A 21256-nucleotide genomic window follows, 5' to 3' on the forward strand; every position below is an offset into this window, starting at 1 on the left:
ATCCCATGTGTTCGCATTCAAATCGAGAACTGTTGCACAGTGCCATGAGGGCAGACTTTCTGCTTTATCAACAATTAAACATGTGGTGGGCATTCCTGAACAAAGGAAGCATGAATACTGTTCTTGCAATATTGAACACCGTGGTGTAGAAAGGTGAACTTATCTATGGTGGCCGAGCCCTTGCAAGTTCTGCAGGAGAATTTCTGGTTAAAATCTTACAGAATATATCCGCCCCTCACCGATGCTGCTGAACGCCTTCTGCTGAGCACCGGCAAAACAAAAAAACTTTAGTGGACACCTAAGTGCCCCTTACGACTTGGTGAGCTCCAGAGCATTATTGTTCAACTGCCTAACACGTTATCTCATTATCATCATCCTTCTTTTCCGTTTATGTCTTTTGTATTCGCTCCATTGCTAGGACACTTCACCAATGGCCCTTCTTTGGCCTGTATATTGGCTTGACCTTAGGGAGCCGTAACGCTTAAAATTGTACGTTTATCTTCGACTATTGGTTGAAGACAGTAGAGCTAAAAGCACAGCACCAGGCCGGTACATGCCCGCGTTCGCACCACTCGCTCGCTAGCTGTTGGTGCAGAACCGTACGATCGCGGCTATCAGAGTACATGCATCATGGTTGCCGACTGTTACCCGTCCAGCGAAAAACGCATTTTGCAGAACCATACTTTTCGACTAGCCTAATTTATATTCCTATTACTTTCATGCTCAAATTACTCATCTAGGGCTCAGTACATGCGTCTCACAGACGTTCCTAATAACAGGAAGGCCACAACGCATTGACTAGGTCCCGCTTTCATCAGCTGAGCACCGTGAGCCGTTGCGGCGTCGTGGCGTTGGAACTCGCCTCGCATTCCGGAGTCCCCGGGTTCGACTTCAAGCCAGACCCAAATGTACCCAATCTTCTTTTTAAACGCGATCAATACACTTAATGTGCATGAGCTTCACTGAGAAACCTTCCGTCATTCCGAGCATTCGTCATCCTCTTTGTTCTTTGCTCTGTTAGTCATTTTGTGTTCAGTCTCTTGGTCACGACGACGGCGGATTTTCGTCTCACCGAGTGAAGTAGTGTTTTAGATGCAGAGCATCTCATTCACTCGCCTTGTCCCTCCGGCGTCGTCGTCGTCGGCGTTGTCCGCCCCTCCCCCATTCCCCTCGCGCGCCAGCTGCGCTCTCCGCCGCTCACCCCCTGTCCTCTCCGATAGCGAAAACTCTCTCACGAGGGGCATTGGATTGGATTGGATTTGAATTTGGATTTGAATTTGAATTTGAATTTGAATTTGAATTTGAATTTGAATTTGGATTTGGATTTGGATTTGGATTTGGATTTGGATTGAATTAAAGTGGATTGTGTTGGATTGTGTAGCGTCATAGCCACGGCACGTTGCGTCATAGCCACGGCACGTTGCGTCATAGCCGCGGCAGACGCGCTGGGGCCGGCGCATGTGGAGTACTCTCTCTTCCGCGGTTTCCTCTCCTTCGGGCGCGCTGCGCATATAACCGGTGTGCCGTTCTCCGGCGAAGCAACATCCACGCTTGGCTCAAACACCTAGAGTCCACGCCGCTTTACAAGTACGCCAACGTCGTCATCGACTGGGACCGGCTTACGCAGTCCCCTCAATGTTATGCGCGCTATAAAACGCGGTCCCTTCGCCGCTCCGCCTGTGCGTCGCATCTACACAGGGGTTCCCGCGAGGGGAGGTGGGAGTTTTTTTTTTCGCATTGAACAACTCATTACGCACTTATAACACCATATGCTTTTCGCTTTAGCAGTTTATTTTCATACAGTAGGGCGAATCTCAGTGTTGCGGAGTTACCATTCCGGAATTGGAATGACTCGGATTCATTCCACCTTTTCGAGATGCCGGAATGGAATGGGAATGGAATTAGGCTCCTTTTGCCCGGAATGGAATGGGAATGGAGTGGTGATTTTCAGACGACGGTGTTACCATCGCTGGAGCCTTCTGGCTACTTAAGTAGTCTGTGGCGACGACTGCGTTGGTATATCTCAAAGGGAGCAGCGGCGACGAAAACGAGAACGCATACCCGGCATCTAAAGAAACTGAATCCGCGCAGCCTGCCTCAGCGCGTTTGAAAATGAACTTGCGAGTCGCGCAAGTATAGTGCCTAGAAGTATATTTTAGGAACTATAGCGCAAGTGCGCATGGCCGGTGGCTCCGCTAGGTCGGCTCTTCGTGCTTCGGAAGGCTTTTTGAGGCATAGTTTTCTGTTTACAACACTTCGTGGCGCCAATGGCAGACCGGCGTCTCAATGGCAGGCGCACTGTTGCCAGGCCAGTAGGCGGGGAATAGCATCCAGAAGAAATAGCCGCGGTGTTTCTCACCACAAGCTGATGCTGCGAAATTCTGGAGGTAACAATACAAAGCGTTCGCGTATGAAACATGAAACAGCGAGTCTGCTTGGCGTTCTCCGTCCACCCTCCGTATCCAGCGCGCAGTGAGTAGCATTGCAGCTTGCAAGCCGACCTGGTAGGCATGTCGCGGGAATACGGGCCAAATTGTCGATCGTCTGTCTGTGGGTTGCAATGGGGCCCCGGGGCTCCAGCAAATCAAAATAAAGGCAGAAAAAAATTGTGGGTGACGAATTTCCGTGCCCGGCACCAGCCAATGTGAGCGTAAGAAGCGGGCTTCGGATATGTTACTGAGCTTTCTACCTCCAAGCTCTGGTAATGGGCAGCTGGGATATACCACTACACTAGATATTTTTAGACAATGCATTGATTGATTGATTGATTGATTGATTGATTGATTGATTGATTGATTGATTGATTGATTGATTGATTGATTGATTGATTGATTGATTGATTGATTGATTGATTGATTGATTGATTGATTGATTGATTGATTGATTGATTGATTGATTGATTGATTGATTGATTGATTGATTGATTGATTGATTGATTGATTGATTGATTGATTGATTGATTGATTGATTGATTGATTGATTGATTGATTGATTGATTGATTGATTGATTGATTGATTGATTGATTGATTGATTGATTGATTGATTGATTGATTGATTGATTGATTGATTGATTGATTGATTGATTGATTGACAGGTTTAACGCGCTGACGCAACGCAGGCGATGAGGCGCGCCGTAGCGGAGGGCTCCGGATTAATTTTGACCACCTTGGGATCTTCAACGTGTTCCGAAATCTCGTACACACGCGTGCGTTTTTGCTTTTCGCCTGCACCAGAAAAGCGGCCACCGCGGCCAGGAATCGAACCCGCGTCATCGTGCTATAAGGCAATGCAGAACACACAGCTGCCGAAAGGCGTTTGTTTGCAATAATTGCGGCTCCAGTAGCGCCCCTATTTGCGAGTGCTTTGCCAGCTCTCAGCAAAGCGACACCGTGGTTTGCTTCAAAAGCAATGTGCGGCCCTCTCCTCCAGTCGTGCCAAACTTATTCATGGTTTGGTTGTTGTCCTTCTGTGCCCGTGCCCTTTACGCCTGGGTACAAACATACCTGATTACTGAAGCCTTAGTCGTCGGTTTGAAAGTTGGAGCATCGCCACTATTTAGGTAGGAAGATCTCATTTCAAAATTTTGATCAGGTCTTCGTGCATATTGGTTCCGCTTTCATAGACACAAACTGCCTGACTAGACTTCTTAATTTTGACAGGGCTCCCGTCACGGTGTGGTTCGCTCCCTTTAAATGAGGGGGTCATAAATAATGTCCCGTTTTGAGCGCATTGGTCTGAGGTAGTTCAAGGACAATAAACAAGCGCAGTGGAGGTGGACGTGGAAGCGGTCGCGACTTTCGTATGGTGATTGCAAGAACTGCTAACGGTGTTCTGTGCAGCTGCCCTCCCGTCTCTCGCGTTGGTACAGTAGCATTAGTGCTCAAGGCTGTAAATTCACTTGAAATCATTCAAGTAAGCACTTTGAAAGCGTGTACATGTGAGCAAGCTCCGCGCGACATGACTGTGAGTTATCCAGAGCAGCGTTGCGCTGTTGAGCACGAGGTCGCGGGTTCGATTCCCGGCCGCGGCGGCCGCTTTTCTGTTGGAGTCGAAAAGCAAGAACGCCCGTGTGTACGAGATTTCGGGGCACGTTAAAGATTCCCGGGTGGTCAAAATTAATACGGAGCCCTCCACTACGGCGCGCCTCATCGCCTGCGTTGCGTCGGCGCGTTAAACCCTACAATCAATCAGTCATCCACAGCATACTAATTACGCTGGTATGACGGCACGCAATGCACATAGCAAGATAGCACGCCAGAGACTGTGCAAGAAAACGGAAAAAGCGGACATCAACGTAATAGCTGCTTCACCTCGCGTACCGCAAGAGCAAACCGTTAAAACATGCTAACATGCGAATACTATAATAAGTAGTGGGATCCCTGTTCTTATTATGCAAAAAGGAGCAGTGTGACACTGCCCCTTTTTAAAGCTACAGCTTTTTTAGTGGGGCAGATCGCACTCTGTCGGAAAACTTAATTCATTACCCTTTAGACTGGTTGCGCCACCGAAAGCTCTGACAAGGTCTCTGCACACACGGCGCGCACGTCAAACCGGGTGCCCCAGATTTAGTCTCTCTCTCGCTCTCGCTCAGAAACTGTGCTTGCATTGTGTCAAAATACTAACTTGAAAATCGCATAAACGAACGGTTCTAAATAAGACAACACATGCGTCGATCATGAAGGAGTACAATAGTAATCCCTTATCTCACAAACCACGTAATGGTGTGCATTTAAATCGTTCGTAGCTGCGTTTACTTAGTGCACGAAAAATCGTTGCTTGGGTTCGTTCTTCGCTTGCGGTTTGGGTGTCTGATGATTTGACGATCGGTTAGACGCACTTTCAGAGAAAGTTGCACGCACTTTTAACTTTCACGCTTCTCTCTGCTTTCGTTAGGAAGGGGCGCTAATTTTTTGCATTGGGTAGTTGTTCTGCACGAGATATGTAACCAACCTGATACCACCTCTAAACTTCGGTGACAAGCGACACACTTTGCATACTTTTGCAGTATGCAAAAGTATGATAACATCAGATGATAACATCAGATTCATGTTGCGTTCCTCTGCAACTCGATAGAGCACCTGAGGTAGTTTTTACGTTGAGGAAATAAAGGAATGGAATTGAACTTCCTGTCAATTCCAGGAATGGGAATGAGCTAACTTCTGTCATTCCGAGGAATTGAAAAGAATGGAATCAAGAAAAGTTGTAATTCCTCGGAACGGAATTGGAATGGAACGGGGACGCCCATTCCGCAACACTGTGGGCGATGGTAACCTCTTGCTGCCTCTTACACCTATAGACCTTATGCAAAAGTGCCGCCATCTACCGGAAGAAAAACGAAATGAGCACGCGACGCCATGTTGGGGGATGGCGGTCGCGGGATTGCTTGGTACGGAGCGTGTGAAGGGCTTTCTCGGCTTGGCAATCCTTTTATATTCAGATTTAAGCGCAGCAAAATGAGCGACGAGTGATCTGTGGACCTATCTTTGTTGCCCACATTTGCCGGCGACTTCGTAAATACGCATTATGCATCGAAAATACAGTCAGGGAGGCACCGGCAGGGAAGCTGATGGAGGCTGTCGCGTTTTTTTTTTTTTTTTTTTTTTGCTTTGAGAACGCAAACATTGAAAGTACATCCGTGTTGGTTCACATCCTGCGGGTTTCCCAGGAGGTCATTCCTGAAACGCTTCGAAACTTGCGGGCTGCCCTCATCATCATCATCATCACCAGCCTATCTACGCCCACTGCAGGGCAAAGGCCTCTCCCATTATTCTCCAATTATCTCGGTCCTGTGCCAACTGTGCCCAATTTATCCCCGCAAACTTCTTGATCTCATCTGCCCATCTAACTTTCTGCCGCCCCCTGCAACGCTTGCCTTCTCTAGGGATCCACTCTGTTACCCTTACTGCCCTACCGAGGGGGCTGCCCTACCGAGGTTCAAATGGGGGAGGGGGGGGCACTCGCTTTATAGCTATACGCTAAGGATCCTCTGGGACGCAGAGGAAACCTGCAAAAAAAACACTTAGCAAAATAAATTCTCTACCTGGCATTTTTTTAACAGCGGAGCTGTTGTAGCTGGCCGTAATGTGTAGCGCTTAACGTGTGTGGCGTGTGACGCGTTAAACATTGCCCATATATTTCCAATGAATAATTAAATTACCAATAGCCGAGCGCTGGTGAGCGTGTGCCTCGCGGTTGCCGCCAAGCTGCCCCAGCACACGCAAAGGCTTTAGCAAAAAAAAAAAACTGCGAAAACCTTAAAGAGCGAGAAAATCCCAAGCGCTCGTGAGCGCGTGCCTCACGGCGACCGCTGAGCGTCCTTTGCTCGCGCCGTGGATATAAAACTTAGAAAATTCCGCTTGTAAAATTTTATCTTGGGAAAATAGGCTACGGTCGAACAGCAGGCGACGAGCGGTAAATGACCGATACACGTTACTTGCGCTACTCATGGCGCTACGTGAAGGTTGCGACTTTCGTGAATCCCTTATCTCCTGTAACGTTTGGCAAACGAAAGAATGCGTAGTCCTTCCATAAAAGCCCACCGAACGTCCAGAATAAAAGGAAAACGCGGGCGCGCAAAGCACGAACGGCAGAATCAAAACTCTACCCGCACGGTAAAGTACGAGTTGACCGATGCAGTGCGGCTTAACTACCAGCAGGGAGGAGTGCTCCGAGGCAAATACATGTAGGCTAGAAAATAGCTCACTTTGGGACCTTTTTAGTCCTACACATATTATTCGTTTCGTGACTATGCATGCGATCTAGCTATAATACTACTGCGCGCAGGGAAGACGCCACCTGCAAGCGACTTCACGCAGGACTCGGGTCATGCTTCCGTTGAGAAATAAAAAAAATGTGTACGCTATTTCCGTGGTCATCCTCGTATCATATCTTTGTTCACAGCAAGTTACACAGCAGTACTCGGGCATCTTGAACAACGATAAATCCCGACGTGTGCGTCGCTAACCCCCGGCTATCATGTACACAGCGGTATCCGGAGATCCGGGAATCCCCCAACAATCCGGAAGCGCACGCGGTTCCCGCAAGAGGGCGCCAGTTTTTACATAAGGTCTATAGGTAGGGGCATCCCAGCCAACCAGCCCCCCCCCCCTTCCTCCCTTTGATTCAGCTAAGTCCGCAATTCAGGCCATCTACCCCATTGCTGCGCGCTTACTGTTCAAGAAACCTCGCCACATTGGCGAGGTTGCAAGAAAAATTATACCCTCGGGTGAGCAGGATTTCTTAGGTGCGAAGGATTTTCAGTGCGGTTCGTGTGGCGTGCAGAACTGTGACATCAATACCTTGGCTGAGTTTAGTAACTGTTTAAAAATTCTGCTCGTTTTTCAGATACCTTTCAGCTCACCTTTCGGCTGCTTTCACGCACAACACTTTATCGTATGTGCCGTCGCCAAACAACGTGTGCTGAGGAACCACTGCCGTAATTTTTCGCGGGCACCTTCATCAAGAAAGCTACTGGTGTGCACTGGCGTTTTCAGACGTAAACTTGGCTATCCCGCATCAATTCGTGACAACCGCCGTGGCCGCCCATTCACTGTAAAAGATACGGGCTGTGCTCTGCATGTTAGCTGGGTTCATTCTAACCACCAGCATCACAGCAGTGAGACAAATCCTAAACTTCCCACCACTGTCATGTAGTCAAGAGGTTCGCCACTTTCTCCTCCGTAAACTATTTTTATTAATTACCCTGAGCTGTGCGACAAGCCCATTTTTTCTACTTTTTACACTTCCACGCATTGAGATACCGCGAATTCATTCAGGGTATCTCAAAAAAGAATGTTAATTGTTTCAAAATTATTTTTCCAAGATACGACGCAAGAAAGAGACGTAGTTACTGACGACTTGCGCACTTTCTACTGCATTTGTTCACAGTCATCTTAATTACTGCGTATCGTCATAGGGAAACACATATTCTACTAATTTGTCATGTCTCCATCATTTACAAAACCAAGCAGTTCGCCTAATTACATTCAGCCCTTACAACGCATCGGCGCTTCCCATCTACCCCAGTCTGAAGATTCCACCGCTAAAACTTGCTTTTCAACTAAAACTGGGTGCTATCATCTTTCGGGCTCGCACAGACGCATAATTATTAGTAGCTTCTTAGATTCCCACCTAACAAACACCAACCCCACAAGATTTGCACAAGGCCTTAACCTACTGCTGCCTAAGGTCTACACTAACTACGGCAAACAAACAGCCATTTTCGCAGCCATTCAACTATGGAATACATTACCAATAACAATTAAATTGTCTTATTCTATGTGTTCATTCAACAGTAGTTTAAGATCGTTTTTGCTTAACAATCTTTCCGTATAATAAAGTCTCGTATAGTAGTTACTCCTGTTTTTCCAGATGTAATATTGTAAAATTTCTTGTTCTAGTGCTTCCATATTTTATTGGCGTGTTACATTGATCCGTACCTAACTGCGCAATTTTAGTACTTGTACAAAATATTGCTTCGGCATTGTACAGTAATTTAAGACCATGCTTGCTAACATTTTTTCTTAATTTTTTTTCTGAATAATACTTTTTGTGCTTCCCCCTGTTTATAGTACTAAAACCTTTTTTTTCTGAGATAATATTGCAGAATTTCTTGTTATAGTGTTTGCATATTCAATTAGCGTGCTAAACTGACCCGTGACTCGACTCCCTACATATTTTTAACAACATTTTCGCATTTATTAACAGGAGGTCCCCCCGACAGTTTTACTTTGGGACCTCTGTACTAATAACTACGTGCAATGTGTATGTACCAAAAAATGTTTAATAAAATCCTTGAAATCCTTAAAATTGTACTTTCTGGTGGCATATTCGCTTATACCAGTATTAGGATAAAAAAAGTACGTTTTATTTTTACGCTTCGCATAAAGTACACTTTATCGCGAGGCCTTCAATAAAGTATACTTTAATCCCATATTGAATATACGCCAACATACACGCGACATAGAAAGAACGCTATGGATAGCGCGCAGTTCCATCTAGCCTATATTTCTTTCCTGTACCCTCTGAAATCACAGCGCCTGTTGAAGCAATCCGAATGATTATTCTTCAAACTAGCCAGTCCAAGCGCCTTTATTTCTCGCGCCAAACATAATGCCCTTGGTGATCAATTCCTATTACGGACATGATTACACTATATCCACCTTAGAGCTCAGTTTTCCGGGATTAGCGATAATATGTTTTCTTTTGAAACCAATGTAATCTTTTAGCGTATCATAAAAGCCATTCTGTCATTTTCGTGCCCGCAAATACTGCTAATTTTTTTTGTTTATTTATTTATTTATTTATTTATTTATTTATTTATTTATTTATTTATTTGTCTTTTGTCTGCTTGTCTGTTTGTTTGTTAATTTATTTATTTATTCTCACAAAACAAGTCGGAACGATACGTTCTAGCAACGTTTTTTTCAGCGAAAATGTTTTTATGTAGACAAAGAACAGCCTGAAAATATCTTCTAAAAACATCCCCGTTTCTACAAAACTGGGAACGTAATATTTTAACGTTTCCAGGCTCATAAATCTTCTCTCCATACTGTCCTTACGAAAGTTTGCACGTAAAAATTGCGTTCCCAAAATGCTTTCGAAAATAGGAATCCATTCCCGGATGAGACATTAAAGGAATATTAAACGCTAAAGGTGTAGTATAATTGCTTCTGTGTGTTGTTCTCGGCATGCTAGCGCTAACTGCGCTCGAAACCAAAAGATACTTCTGAAACTATCGCGCTCGGACGAAATTACATGCTTCACACGAGGCACAGAGGCGGAAGCATGATTTTTGAACATCTTGATTTTCAGCAATTTTGAGAGAAGTTGGCCTTTCGTGGATAATTGTTTGAGTGTCTATCGCGGCTGAAGCGAAACCTGCGGCTCGTTTCCCGTCCACCCGATCAACTACGACAATCGCTGGGCTGCAGTTGTAGGTTTCGCGGGTCGTTCACCAAAGATGGATAACGCAGGACATCGTGATGCGTTTTCTGCCTTTGGAAACGGTCCGCGCACACGCCGGCCACGCCTGCCCGCACGGGCTGAGAGGCTCGAACAGGCGCAGACCATGGCAGCAATTCACAGCCTGTCGCCACTCGTCCTAATCATTCTGATCGCGAAAAAGTGGTTTCACATGCGAGAAAATAGACGTTAGTATGGTGAAAAATCCTCTAGGGATTATTGTTAGTGCTGATTTTAAATGCGCCGGTCACATATCTGCCGCGTGCTAAGCCTACGCTGACCAACCGCGGAGGGACGACAGCCTGGCCCGCGAGACGGCGCGCGGTGCGGCGCGCGGTCGAAGGATAGCGCTCCTGCATGTAATCAAAACAGGCCACAGCAGAAGTCTTGGTCACCGATCGCTCAAATCGCAATTGCCGCGAAATAAGGTACCACATGCGAGAGAGAGGATGATAGTGTTGTGAAAAGTTGTGATAGGGATTGCCCTTCGCAGTTCCACACATAGCGGCGATCAAATATCCGCCACGATTCTAAGCCTAAAGTTCCCAACTCCAGAGCCGACCCGAGCAACTAAAGCCAGTTGCGGCCTGTTGGGGGCGCCCCTCTTCTAAAACTCGCCAAGCGCGAGCGCGTTGCGTTTGGGTTCCTCTAACTTCTCGGGGGCCCCCAACGCCGGGTTCCCCTATTCTGGAGGTGGATGCAATTTTTTTTTCGTCCTAAAGTCGGATGCCGGGCAGGCGAAAGTCCGAGAGGCATTCGCAGGCGGCGCGGAGGGTGCCTTCCCACAATTCCTCAGCCGCAAATGCGATGTGACTGCCGCTACATGCGTTCGGTAAGTCGCATTTGCGTTCTTGATCTACCCTGGTTTAGCGCATCGGATGGGACGCGTCCTGAAAGCGAATTGTCCAGCTTACATGCGATGCGATGCGGTATGGTAATGCGACAAATTCAATGCGATACGCTATTTTCGCATCCATAAGCTCATTTATATGGATCCGACTTAGCGTATCACATTTGATTTGTCGCATTACTTTACCGCATCGCATCGCATGTCAGCAGGGCAATTCACTTGGAGGACGCGTCGCATCCGATGCGCTAAACCAGGGTAGATCAATAAAGCAAATGCGACTTCCCGAACGCATGAGCGAAAGTCGCTATCGCATTTCTCGGGTCGGCGCGGGCGTTTCGAACTTTAGGCTTAGCATCGTGGCAGATATTTGATCGCCGCTGTCTATATATAAAACTGCGGGTGAGAATCCTTAACATAACTTTTCACCACACTGTCATTCCCGCTCTCGTATCTGGAACTTTATTTCCGCGATAACAACCGTTTGAGCGATCGGTCACCAAGACATCTGTCTTGAACTGTTTTGATTCTTCCGCGCAGCTAGCGCCATCCTTCGGCCGCTCGCCGCACCGCGCGCCGCCGTGCCGGGTCGGACTAGAGCCACTAGATCAGGTTTCTAGAGCCACTATAGATCAGCGTAGTTTAATTAGTGGCTCTAGGTCGGACCATCGAAGTTCGAACCTCCGAGGCCGGGCAGCATTGGCTAAGCATCGCGGCAGATATCTGATCGCCGCTTTTAAAATGAGCGCTGATAACAATCCAGAGCACAATTTTCGATCACACTAGCGTCTACTTTCTCGAATGTGGGACGTCTTTTTCGCGATCAGATTGATTCGGAAAAGTGGCGACAAGCTGTTGCTACCGTGGTCTGCATTGGTTCGAGTCGCTCTGTGGGCCATGCTGGGAGGCGCAGCCGGCGTGTGCGTGGACCGTTTGCGAGGACAGAAAACGCATCCCAATTTCCTGCTGTATTTATGTCTTGCGAAAAACGCGCGAAATCTACAACTTCAGCCCAGCGATTGTCCTTTGATCGGGTGTATCGGGGAACAAGCCGCAGGTCTCGCTTCAGTCACGATAGACGCCAAAACAAACACAAGCAACTTGCCGGCTACCGGAAACTGGTAACGCCGGAAATTCAGCCCTACAACTCTCAGGTATGACACAGGGTAGCGCTAGTTTCCAATGCGCATGCATGTAAACTCAAACGCGTCGCATTTGCCCGATTCGACGAACCAGTGCGATACGCTACTGTCGCATTCATGTAAACGCCTTCTTTTAAACGCGCTAAATGTTGCAGAAACGCTGTAGCTATCTTGTGGCTATCTTGGGAAGGTGATTCAAACTAAACTGTAAAGGAAAGTGGGTGTTTGCTATCTTCACACCCGCAGCTGACCGAGGCTTGCGGCAGAGACGCATTTATCCGCTCTTGCCGGAGAGTTCTGCCTGCCCAACGAATATGAAACCATGGCCATTCAGAAAGTAGCGCCTTTCCTTTCTCCTCTGTACCCCGATATATCGCACAGTGGAGTTCAATATCGCCCCATCAAGGGACGAAATATGGGATTCAATGTGTTACTGCAAATTGGGGGTGGGTGGAGGGTGGCTTGTGAATTGGACGTTGCGGAACATGGTGACTTTTTATTTGTTATTCCTTTGTGAGGGGCGACGCGGGCCAGCGAGGGCCCGAGACGCGACCAAGGCACTCGAAGGCAGAAAACTAACTTTATTAGCGAGGCAAGACGCCTCGAGGAGCCTCTCAAGCTACTACCGCCGGCCGCGCGCCGCACACTCGCTCTCCTCGGCTTCGTGCTCGCTTTCGATGTGGCAGGCAGGTGTCGCCGTAGTCTGTGCGCTTGCGGCGCTGGCTTCTGATGTGTCGGGCAGGTGTCGCTAGTAGCCGGTGCGCTGGCTCACATCCGGCTCCTCTCTGTTGGACCAAGTCCCTTTGGTCACGGAAGTGGCACTGCTTGCTGCCTTCATTGCGAAAGGGAATAGTCCTTCAAGCGCTCGGGTAGGCGCCTTTGGCGCTGGGGGTTCGGGCGGCTTCTGCTCCAGGGGCCCCGCTGGCAGCTTCCACTCCAGAGGCTCTGGCCGTAACTTCCCTTCCGAGGGTTCTGGTGGTGGCTTCTGCTTTGCCGACACAGGGGATTCTTGAGCGAATTCTTGGGCTGATGCGATTTGGAAGACTCCTTTTTCTTCCGTTCCGACTCCTGCTTTCGTGGTTTGTTGGAAGGAGGAGGGGGCGGCGATGGTGGACGACGTAGCACGGAGCTGCTCATTGAAGGCTTTGCGGAGGCGGGTTCTGCGTGCGCTGGCGGTGGAAGTGAAGAGACTTTCAATGCTGCTTCCTTTTGAAAACTGTGCCCCTTGGAGGAACGCTTCTTGGAGCTTTTGTCCTTCGACTTGTCTCGGTGCTTCTGCGTTGACTTCTCTGCTCGCCTTGAATCAGTTTCTGACGATGAACTTTTGGCCTCAGACAATTTCGGCTCTGGAATTTTGGCTTCCAACTGCTTTAGTTCGGGTGGCTTGTGCTCTGCATTGTGCTCAACATCTCCTGCAGATGAAGGTTTGGCGTCACATGACTTGTTTTTCTCCTGGGGTAGATATTTGTGCCGCTCCTTGTCTCTTGAACTGCTCCGGTGCGCTTTACTGCTCGATGAGGACGAGGGCTTGCGGGAACTGCCACTTGTGCTGTTGCTGCTGCGACTTTTGCTCAACTTGCTTTTGGACTGGCTGCGTTTCTGCTCAACTATTGGAGAAGCAGCTTGCTTGCATTCCGGAGAGGGGCTGTAGGTGTTTGGAACATCATCTTGGCGAGATAGTGCTAACCACGGCTGCTCATCTGGTCCTGGGAGTGGCAAACACTGGAGTCCTGCTGAGCTGTGGTGTCCAGGCATATGGTGATTGAACAAGGACCCCTGGATCATAACAGCGTTCGACATCCTGGGCAACAGTCGTTCATGGCACCGAACAATCGTTCCTGTGGGTGCGTGGCGAATTTCAGTTGGCATGGGTGGCTGAAACACCAATTGTGCATGGCTTGCAGAAAACCAGTCTTCACCTAATATAAGTGGCACAGCATTATTATGGAGGGCGGCTGCTTCAACCAAGGCGGTGATAGGTCCGACAGAAACCTTCAAACATACGGCACCAGCTGGAGCTACTGTTTCTCCACCGACGACGACTAGAGGGGGTCTAGTCCAGGGCAAGAGGGGCAAAGAGCTGACGAGGCAGCGGGAAACAAGCGTCACTTTCGATCCACTGTCGGGAAATGCATCCACTTGACCAATCCCAGCAATTGTGGTGGTAACAAGGGCACACTGGACCAGTGATCCATCGAGGGTTTCTGAAGGGGTACTGTGGAGAGCTGGGGAAGAATGTGTACTAGACGTTGGAGCGGTAGCTCTAGATGGACACTTGGATGCGAGATGTCCTTTTTGGCGGCATTGGAAGCACACAGCTTCGGCCAAGTTCTGTCCAGGACGGTAGGCAGGAGCACCATGTTTAGCGGAGATGGTGTGGTATCGGAACTCTTGTTGGTCTGGTGGCAGGGCTGAAATTCGCTGTGGCCGGCTCGTTCTGTCCGACACAGCCTGAGGATTCGTGTACGCTGAGTTGCGGGAAGGCGACTGTAGGCTTGGAGTGGGTGGTGTGGCGTTTAGATACCCTGGGCGTGAAAATGGAATGGCCGAGTGGCTCAGTGTTTGATCAAGCTGAGTGACAATGTCATATATGCTGCGACGGTCGCTGGGCGTTGTGCTGCTATAGTAGTGGCCAGGTTCGAGTCGGCAATGCCTTGAAGGGCGTACTCTATGCACTGAGTGTCCGAGAGAGTGACTGGGCATCCAGAGATGAGCTTCAGCTTTGCCAGAGAGTAGTTGACAAGATTCTCCTCGTGTGCTTGCACGCGACAAGTAACTGCTTGTTGCCACTGCAGCAAGGTCTGCTTGGCGCTGAATTGATCTAGGAACGCTTGCCTGAACGTTTCCCACGTCGGGCATTGACGGCCAATGACGGCTTTCCAATCAGCGGCCGCTCCACGAAGTTTGCCCATGGCGACGGCGAGTAGTGTTGAAGGCTGCCACGAAGCAAGGTTTTGAGTTCGCTCCAACTCTTCAATCCAGTGGGACGCTGAAATGCCGCCGTCCCCACTGTAAGTAGGAAGCGATGCGGACAGGTCTGGAAGAGTTGTGACTTGAACAGGGACTGCAGCGCGTTGCGACACATGAAGGAGCTGCTGAAGTAAACCTGTCAGCAACTCGGTACTTTGTGCTGCATCTGAGCTCGGCGGAGGCGGTGCTGTGTCAGGGCTCTGGGTGGACGCCGCGGAGTCTGGGGAAGTGGGCGTGGCTGAGCGGTTTTGAGCGATGTCGGCGATAAGGCGGTTTATTACTTCTTCCTTCGGCCCGGTAGCGTCCAGATTTCGGCGAGCCAACTCTTCACGGAGATAATCTGCTGTAAAGCCTGCGAGGTCCTCTGGCGTAGCCTCGTTCCAATTCACGAGCGGCATGGCGGTACAAGGCAGCAACTGGTTACAAGACGAGAGGGCGAACGGTTTGGGCACTGAAGGCAGGTTACTTCATCGGGCGGGCAGGCGCCAACACGACAGTCGGCGAAACACAGGGCGAAACGCGAAATGGCTCCGGCGAAGTGGGCGGTAGCACCTGCACCCGGAGGGAGCGCTGGGCGACGAAACTTCACGGGGCGATGCTCCAGGCACGGTTCGGGGTCGACTGCGCCAGTTGTGAGGGGTGACGCGGGCCAGCGAGGGCCCGAGACGCGACCAAGGCACTCGAAGGCAGAAAACTAACTTTATTAGCGAGGCAAGACGCCTCGAGGAGCCTCTCAAGCTACTACCGCCGGCCGCGCGCCGCACACTCGCTCTCCTCGGCTTCGTGCTCGCTTTCGATGTGGCAGGCAGGTGTCGCCGTAGTCTGTGCGCTTGCGGCGCTGGCTTCTGATGTGTCGGGCAGGTGTCGCTAGTAGCCGGTGCGCTGGCTCACACCTTAGCGCCCCGAAGCAGCAGGTAACACAGAAAAGACTTGCTGAGAATTCTGAGCGGGGAGACCAGCGTCGGTGACACGTCCATCTGAATTCCCAGTACCCCACGGCTTGAATTCATTCTCGTCATCCGCTATCGATTGAGTGACCGGATGGTTTCAAATAGGCACATGTGTATAATATAAAAAGCGGTGTCGTTATTACCGTTATTCCTTCTCGGTACTGCTCATCAATTCATTGCAGTCATGTATGTACACAGAAGTGCTTTCAGGGCTATCTCTTCAAAAAAAAATACCTTATTAAAACTTACACGAATAATCTTAGAATTTCCGGAATTGCTATAATATATCGACTTTTATCATTTTCACTACAAAAAAGGTGTGCAGTGCAAACGACTATGTGCTTCGCATCAATGTCAGACAAAAAACACTTAAAAGCGTATTGTCATGAGCTCTTGAATGCTGCTACTCCGCTAATAAGGCAATGCCACAATGGGCCTCTTCGATTTACAGTCTCGGGCTCACCGCGGACTCCCCGAGAAGCAGCTCAACATTCGATTTTCCCGTATATCCCTATGGCTTCGGGGAATCCTCGGACTACCCGCGGGCAGCCCGCGGGGAGCCAGAAGTGGAAAATCGAAGAGGCCCAATAAAGGCAAAATATTGGTCCCATTGAGCGACAGCGATGACAAAGATGTTTTCCGTGTGAAGCACGGTAGTCATCATTGTGATATTGGGCGTCCGCTGTACAGACCCAGAAGTGCGGCGGCTCTTCGACAAACGGCCATCGTTCCTATTTTTATCTTTTCCAAGGACTGCAAGTTCACAGCGAGTGTTTCAAGTGCGCGCCAATGCCTAAGACGGAACGGGACCCGGATGAGAAAAAGACGTACAAAAACGCTCCCGTTTTTTCTGCGATTGAACTACATGGGATTGCGACAAAAAAAAAGAAAAAGAAAACTAAGGTCAACTTGCCTTCGCACATATATCACCAGCTTGTTGAACTTACGATCTGATTGCCAATCTACCGTCCAAGTATTAAAACCAACAAACGTTCGCCTTTCTATCATCTTTATGGAATCATTATAACTATACAGTGCCGCAGAAATAAAGAAACTCAAATTTTCAGCCCTTTAGCGGGTTATGCTAACGATAATTTCCAACTAGCAACTACTGCGTCCAATGAGAGTATACAAAATGGTTGCATCGCGCACGAAGGCACGCTGAACAATGTGCCCTTTGTCGATTTCAATGGCACAGCTGAATGGTACACACTAGCGTCACTAAATAAGATACGCTTAAGAGTACCGCCACTTCTTGCTCCCGGGAGCGTCTGGGGGCCATTTTGTTTCTGGCTTGCAGTGTTGCCATCTCTCCCAACGAAACCACCACCGGTCGGAACGGGCAGTGTGTGACCGGCCGCTCTAGCGTTCGCGCAGCAGAGAGAGAGGAGAGATGCCCGGAAAAAAAAATGGCTGCGCCCATATGTAAACAAATATCACGTGGTGCCGAACGGACCAATCAAAATTTTGGTGGCACATAACAATGAGAGAAAAGAGTGCCGATACTCTAAAAGCCTTTATTTAGTAACGCTAGTATACACCTTGCAGGCGTCGTACGAATCTCAAGCACAGCAGACTTCCGCATCTGCACTTCTGTGGCCTGTGCGGGCGTCCATCCCTGGCTGTGTATACAGTACTTTCCAGCGTTCGGCGTGTTGCTTCCATTAGTGTCTGTCTTAATTTGCGGTACTACACATTTAACCTCTCCTTCGCAAAACGCCGCTTATAGGAAAACAATTCCCGCAGCACTACACCGCCGAGAAAGGCAATACACTTTCTCTGCTAACAGTGCCCTTGCCACTCCATTGCGGGAAATGCGTGGGAATATTTCGCCTTGTGCGCTATCGACATTGTTAATGCACGACACACACTCTGGAGCAAGACCCTACTGGATGTGGATATAGTCAAAGAAACGTGTCTGTACATCTCTGTAGTTATAAAACGACAATTATCATTAACAATGGTACCCTTTCTTAATACTTGTTGTCTAAACAATAAAACTGCGCGGTATTTCTGGGAGGACGTAGGGAAGCGCGCGGAAAGCGCAGAGGCCCCATACCGCCATCGCCGATGGGTCCTCCGTTGACGAGCCCCTCGTTGGAGGCCATGGTGGTGTCTACGCTTCGAGACGATGAGGGCTTCTTGTGATACGAGCGGTAGGACCGCGTCAGGTCGTACGCTGTGCCCACCACCACCATGGTGACGAAAGCCAGGAGGATGCACCTGTGAGCGGTGGAACAAACACCACAGAGATGGTTCGGCTTCCTCTGCTTGACACTGAGCACGTGCAGGTATTACTTTCAATATTTGGCACTGTTTTCGGCAGTTTTGATTGGCTACGTGACACGCATTGGTTGTGATTACTTTCGCCCAGACATAACAGATTATTTGTCTCCAGCTCTTCAGCACATCGAATTACTTTATGATGATATTCTCGAAAGTTCTTCGCCCACAGCTGGCATCACGAGATTTTTGTGTGTGTGCAAAGGACACATTTAAGTGTCGTTGTACTCTATTCCAAAGGAATAGATGCTACCAGATGCAACTCTAAGGGCAGCAACATTAAACTAGTTCCCAAGCACCCCGAGTTTCTCCGAAATTTTTCTGCTAAACTATAGTTCACGGTCAAACGTGGTTTCCTGGTTCCACTACACTTTTAGGAGTAGAGGTCATTGTCAGAAAAAGCTGAGTATGTTCGGAATTTAACTTCATTAGACTATACCCTCTTTCTTCATTTCACTATACGTTATTTGTCTGCCATTTTTTGTTTTGCAATTTACTTCCACGCGGCACAACCGGACTCAGCAGCAACCCAGCGTGTTCTAAAACTCTGTGTGGGTTAGCAAATTCGAGCTGATACGTCTTTGTATAAATACACTTTACAATTCTCCATAGAATTGCGCATCAAGCAGCGCACCACCACTTGAGACGAGAGTGTGTGGGACAAGAGGTGAAAAGTTGCACACAAAGACTGTTGGTAACAGCCGAATCAAATATTATCACGAAAGAAAACCACTTCAAGGTTTACAAGACGGGATGCGGTTGGCCGAAGTGGCCGTCGGAGAGGTTTTGAAAAATTAGTCAGTTTGCGGCGATAGGAAAAGTGTGTGTGTGTACACGTAAGTAAAGCATAGGCAAAGCTAACCTTGAAAGGCCCACCTTGGCGGCAGCTATTTAGAACTACGCGCGCTACATCATCAAGTGTTACCAAAGTTGGTGTCTTTCAGGCACTGGAGGATTAGATACGAGATATTGCGGCCTAAGGAACGGACGTCCGCCAACGAGTATGCGGGCGAGTTCTCCATGGAGTTCTCCTAACAGAGCTAAGCGCTCCACGGCAGTCCATGACGTCGCCCTCAACACCACACACGGGACAGAGTGGTAATGAGTCGAGGTTCAGCGCATGGAGACGCGCTGATGTTCTTGCGAATTCGGCTGGGTGTAGTGCCGCCGATTTTCTTTTCATCACATAAGGATAGGAGTGTGGAGGACACAGGAGGATAAAAATGTGTTTCTGGCAAATAAACTGATTGACTTGATTGACTTGAGAGTTACCTAAGATTACCAACAATGGCCTGCTTCAAAATAAGCCTTTCGTATAGCTCCACCTTGATCAAGTGGATAAAAGTTTTTTTTTTCAAAATTCTTAAGACAATATGACGAAAAAACCGCAATAAAGTCATCGCTAGGCACATTCTTGGTTTTAGGTTCATTTATAACTTCAATACGAGTAGACACCGCGGGTTCCACTTGATATACGGCTTTGAAATATAGAAAGGCGAAGACTTAGGAGACGTGGTGTTCTCCATCGGTTTTCTGTTAAAAGACTCGGACGTTGCCGATTCCAGGCTGTCAACACCGGAGTTTCCGTCACCAAAGGAAAATTGCTACTAAATGCAAATGAACAGACCACAGCAGACTAACAAATTGTCATCAATGATTTTGTGCGGTAGACTAGCAGCTTCTTTACACGAGACGTAGCAAGTAAGGCACTGTCTTTGTGAGGTCAGGAAAACATTGTATGCCTGTATATATATATATATATATATATATATATATATATATATATATATATATATATATATATTAAAAAGGGGCGCAATAAAAAACATAACAAGTTTACTTCGAAAACATAACTTTAAATCGACGTTTCGGACGGGGACCGTCCTTTATCAAGCGTGATAAAGGACGGTCCCCCCCGTCAAGCTTGATCAAGCTTGAGGGGGGGACCGTCCCCGGTCAAGCTTGATAAAGGACGGTCCCCGTCCGAAACGTCGATGTAAAGTTATGTTTTTTATTGCGCCCCTTTTTACTATTTAACCTTCACTAGCCTAATCGTTTACCTTATATATATATATATATATATATATATATATATATATATATATATATATATATATATATATATATATATATATATATATATATATATATATATATATATAGAGAGAGAGAGAGAGAGAGAGAGAGAGAGAGAGAGAGAGAGTTTATAAAATTCACGCTGTTGTATTATTTGTTACCCAGCGGCAAGTAGGACTTTGTAGCTACAGTTGCCCTGCCGATCGGCCTGATCAATGTACATACGTATGGTCATTGCAAATCTTCACTGGACCTCCTCCGAAGCTTCTTCCTAATGTGCGTACATTTCTGGTTAGCCCTTGACATGGTGTGTACTTGTTTCAATGCACACAAAAAGCATTCTAGGACGTGTACCCCAGCAAAACCTCCCAATTGCGCGCAATGTGTACCCCCTTGTACCCGCCTAGAAATGCATAATTAGTAAAGTCATTACACTGAATCGTTATAATTGGGTAAATATAAATGGTCGGTAGCTTTACAATGATAAGAAGCGACTGAAATAAACGAAAAATTGGCCGCGTATCTGCTTTTTTCGTTGCAAATATCGTCAAAAGACGATAGTCTTTATTGACTTTTGCCATGTAAATGCCTCCCTTCGCTTTCCCGCTCACCTCTAGTGTTGTTCCTCTTGCGTCGCGCTACTCCCAAGGTAAAGACGCCAAAGGTTTGCTTAAATCATTTTAAATTTCCCGCGTTCCACTGCTCCAAACCGGGTGTCTCGATGCCAACGCTGCCGTACGGCGAAGACGCGCGTGAATCGCGGCGTTCTACTTTAACGTTTATACAACCGCGTTTCCCTACTCCACGTGCGTTGCAAGCAGAACGTGGTACCTATCTAGTGGAACCTTTCGTAACTGTTGCCGGTTGATTCCTTAAAATGCCGCAAGAAGCTATAGTGGCGCGGGCGACAGCAGGCGACGGCAAAGTGAATTTTTTATCTGGAGTTGATGAAGTATTTAATTTCGCCAAAGACAAGCATGTATGATTTTTAATAAAGGAACACTGCAAACATCACTTCTGTATT

General features: G+C 48.0%; 1 protein-coding gene across 1 annotated transcript in view; it reads right to left on the minus strand.

The window, feature by feature from the left end:
• LOC144175412 (nose resistant to fluoxetine protein 6-like) overlaps nt 1–21256 on the minus strand; it is a 155653-nt gene that overhangs the window by 41411 nt on the left and 92986 nt on the right. The window contains exon 5 of the mRNA XM_077704493.1: nt 17933–18096. Coding sequence (XP_077560619.1) covers nt 17933–18096 — 164 coding nt within the window. The remainder of the gene's footprint in view (nt 1–17932; nt 18097–21256) is intronic.

The sequence above is a fragment of the Haemaphysalis longicornis genome, unplaced genomic scaffold, assembly GCF_048455015.1.
Source record: "Haemaphysalis longicornis isolate Haplotype H1 unplaced genomic scaffold, Haemaphysalis longicornis Haplotype H1 scaffold_1, whole genome shotgun sequence".
Classification (NCBI taxonomy): Eukaryota; Metazoa; Arthropoda; class Arachnida; order Ixodida; family Ixodidae; genus Haemaphysalis; species Haemaphysalis longicornis.